This window comes from Myotis davidii, unplaced genomic scaffold, assembly GCF_000327345.1.
Source record: "Myotis davidii unplaced genomic scaffold, ASM32734v1 scaffold358, whole genome shotgun sequence".
NCBI lineage: Eukaryota > Metazoa > Chordata > Mammalia > Chiroptera > Vespertilionidae > Myotis > Myotis davidii.
This window is the reverse complement of record NW_006290768.1, coordinates 524,350-527,895: the sequence shown is the minus strand read 5'-3', so window position 1 is coordinate 527,895 and position 3,546 is coordinate 524,350. Positions and strand designations below refer to the sequence as shown.

The window sequence follows — 3,546 nt, the reverse complement described above, 5'->3', positions numbered from 1 at the left end:
AGGGCGTTCTTTGTATCTTTGCCTTTCTATCTCGTTCTCTGTCCAGCCCACAGTCAGCAAATCTATTCCTCCCTCTTCCCTTCTCTTCTCTGCTGTATATTTTCAAAAATGTAGCCTGTCATAGATGAGACACACGATACTTGACCTAAAACCCGCAGTCACGTCCGAGAAATACAGCCTTACTCATGGCCCCGAAAGACACCCCCTCTGGGGCCCCTCCCTCCCCCACATGACGAGTTTTGCTCTTTTGAAAAAAAATGGAGGCATAACTTACGTCGGGCAAATGACACATCTTGTGTGCCGCGCAGTGAGGGCTGACCCGGGCACACACCTGCGCGACCACTAAGCAGCCGAGACGCGCTCCGTCACCCGGGAATTCCCCGCGGCCTGCTCCCTCGATACCCCCTCCGACGTTTCCACCACGAATTCGTTTTGCCTGGTTTTGAACTTTCCATAGAGTGAATCACAGAGTGTGCCCTTTGGGGTCTGGCTTCCTTTGCTCAACATCAAGTGCGTGTCAGGTGCCGGCTTTTTCCTTGCTGTATAGTACTCACCCCCTACCACCTCCTGTGTCCATTCCCCCGTCCATGGCCACTGGGGCTGTCTCCCCTTTGGTGTTTTTTTTAAATACATTTTATTGATTTTTTACAGAGAGGAAGGGAGAGGGATAGAGAGTTAGAAACATCGATGAGAGAGAAACATCCATCAACTGCCTCCTGCACACTCCCCACTGGGGATGTGCCCACAACCAAGGTACATGCCCTTGACCGGAATCGAACCTGGAACCCTTCAGTCTGCAGGCCGACGCTCTATCCACTGAGCCCAACCAGTTAGGGCTCCCCTTTGGTGCTTTTAATGAGGCTGCTCTGGGTCTTCCTGGGCAAGGCTGTTTAGTGGACAGACGTTTTCCTGGGCAAATCCAGGCGTGAGGTCGCTGGCATGGAGATGGTCTGTTTCCTGCTTTGGTCTTTAATTGCTAAAGTGAGACGATTCTTGAGATGAATGGAAGCAATAACGCGGAGGTGGGTAAAGGCAGCACTGAGACCAGAAAAGAGCTCCCACCCTTCACCCCGCCACCCAGGCAGACGAGGCCGGGGGAATTCTCGTGATGGTGACTGAGCACCGCGACGCGAGGGGCTCCTGGCGGCCCACGGCTCAGCAGGAGCGGCCGCGCTCTCGTTCTCGGCGTGTCTCTCTCCGGGCCTTCGTGCCTCTGCCGTGTTGTGTCTGTCTCCTGTCTCTGTATCTCTGTGCGTCTCTCTCTCTTTGCCCGTCTCTGGCGCCAGGTCTCTGTCTGCCTGTCTCTTTCTCTCTCTGTGCTTCTCTCTCTTTGAGTCCCCATGTCTGTGGGATTGACCGTTAGCAGCTTTCTCTGTCTGGGCCTCTCCCCACCTCTCCCCTCCTCTCCTGCCCCTGTGGACGTCTCCCTGCTGGTCCAGGGTGGGGGTGGGGGCTCCTCACAGCCCGCTGACCCCTCCTCCCCTCTCCCCCCAGCAGTACCCAGATGGCATCTTCTACGACTTGGACAGCTGCAAGCACCCCGGCTACTCGGACTCAGAGGGGGCTCCTGGTGAGTGACCCCGGCCCAGACCCCTCCCACACGCCCCTTAGGCCCATTTCACGGATGGGGAGCTGAGGCCCAGCGGGGGTGGGGGGTGGTCCCATAGCTCAGCAGGGCGAGGTCAGCCCAGGCCCTCAGCCTCCTCCCTTTCCTCCCTGGCCACTCGCCCATGCAAATCCTGGGGTCAGCCATTTGCATGGCCCACAATGGCCCCTCTGTGCTGGCGCTTCCCGAGGGAGGGGGCCAAGGCCACACCCCCGGCTTCTGACTCAGTGCCCTTCCCCCAGACTCCCTGTGGGGCTGGACGGAGGTCCCGGCTGTGCCCGCCACCTCCTACGAAGCCTTCGACCCAGCTGCGGCCACCTTCAGCCACCCCCAGGACGCCCAGCTCTGTTATGGGCCCTCCTCCACCTACAGCCCCGTGGGCAGCCTCAACCCAGCCGCCAGCCTCGAGGCCCCGGCGCCTGGCTTCCCAGCATACCCCACGGAGGACTTCGCCTGCCAGGTGAGGGGCAGGGGGATCACTGACACCCCCATCGTGTGATTGAGGTTTGCTGGGCGCCAGGCACTGCATTAGGGCCAATGCATTATAACCCCTCCCCCCTCCCTCCCTACCTCCCTCCCTCCCTCCCTTTCTCCCTTTAAGGCTGAGCGCTGTCATTACTGCAAAACCAGTGACAGAGGGAGCCAGGGGGCAGCACAGGTGCTGTCATCTGTGTGGCGCGGGCTTTCATGGAGGTGGCCGGGCGTCCCCATGGCTGTCTGAGCTGACCCAGGCTGTAAACGGAGTGGGGAGGGCCCAGGAGGAGGAAGCTGAGGGAGGGAGACCAGGCCCCCCCTCACAGGACGGCAGGTGACCCTGACCTTCTGCAGACCCTGGGCCCCCCGGCGTACGCCCCGTACCCCAGCCCCGTGCTGTCGGAAGAGGAGGACCTCTTGCTGGACAACCCCGCCCTGGAGGTCTCGGACAGCGAGTCGGATGAGGCCCTCGGGCGGGGGACTCCCACAGGGGGCGGGAGGAGGGGGCTGAAGGGCCGTGGCTTCCCCAGCCTGTCCTATGCACCCCAGCTCTGAGGGCGGCCCAGGCTGTGTGCCCGGGGCAAGGGCCTCTGCCTACCTCTCTGTGCCTCACCCTCCTGTCTGTATGGCGGGGGGGCGTCACGGTAACTGTTGCTGGTGTTTGGGAGGGTTCATGGGAGGATGTTGTGAGATAACGGCGCTGGGCAGAGACCAAGCGCTCAGGGAGGCTTCACCACAGCACAGAACCCTCCCAGCCTCAGCCCCAGCCCGTCAGCCCCTGCTTCCGCCCACGAGCCCGGCACCCGTTATGCACAGCCTCCTCCGGGAAGGCGGGACTGGTCCTTAGCAACTTTCTCTGTCTGGGCCTCAGTTTCCCATCTGTAAAATGGGCTGTCGCCCTCACCCCGTCCCATGGGGCTGTGGTGAAGGTGAAACGAGCTCATAATTGTAAACCGCCAGGCATGGAGCTTGTAAAAGTGAAATACCTGCACAGGGAAGCCTCATGTATAGCCGAGGCGATGCCAGCTCAGAGACGTTAGGTCATCACCCCAGGGACACACAGCTGGGAAATGGCAGAGCTGGGGTTCTTGGACCCGGTGCCCTGCTATGGCCACCTGCTCCTTCTCTGAGGGGCCCAGCAGTGGACCCCTGGCCTCTCCCAGGATCCCAGTCCCTCTGGGCTGCGAGGCTGGAGACGAGCCAGGCTGACTCAAACCCACCCCAGGTCTCTTTCCACCACCAGCCAGCTCCCTGTGGGGAGCCTTTGAGGAGCGCTGTCAACCCATTTCACAGCTTCCCTCATCCATGCGCTCAACAATATATATTCATTCCTAGGCGCTGGCCAGGAGCAGATCCTGTAAAAGAAAGCAGGGAGGGGCCATGGGGTTGGGGGTGGGGGACAGCTTCAGGGATGGGAGCGTGCAGACAGAGCCGGGCAGGTGTATCTATCAGCCAAATCTCTCCAT

General features: G+C 60.6%; 1 protein-coding gene across 1 annotated transcript in view; it reads left to right on the top strand.

The window, feature by feature from the left end:
• Window positions 1-1,108: 1,108 nt before the first annotated feature.
• Window positions 1,109-3,546, top strand: part of SPIB (Spi-B transcription factor (Spi-1/PU.1 related)) — a 3,962-nt gene continuing 1,524 nt past the window's right edge. Inside the window, exons 1-4 of the mRNA XM_015563998.1 lie at window positions 1,109-1,225; window positions 1,495-1,570; window positions 1,849-2,066; window positions 2,435-2,553. Coding sequence (XP_015419484.1) covers window positions 1,109-1,225; window positions 1,495-1,570; window positions 1,849-2,066; window positions 2,435-2,553 — 530 coding nt within the window. The remainder of the gene's footprint in view (window positions 1,226-1,494; window positions 1,571-1,848; window positions 2,067-2,434; window positions 2,554-3,546) is intronic.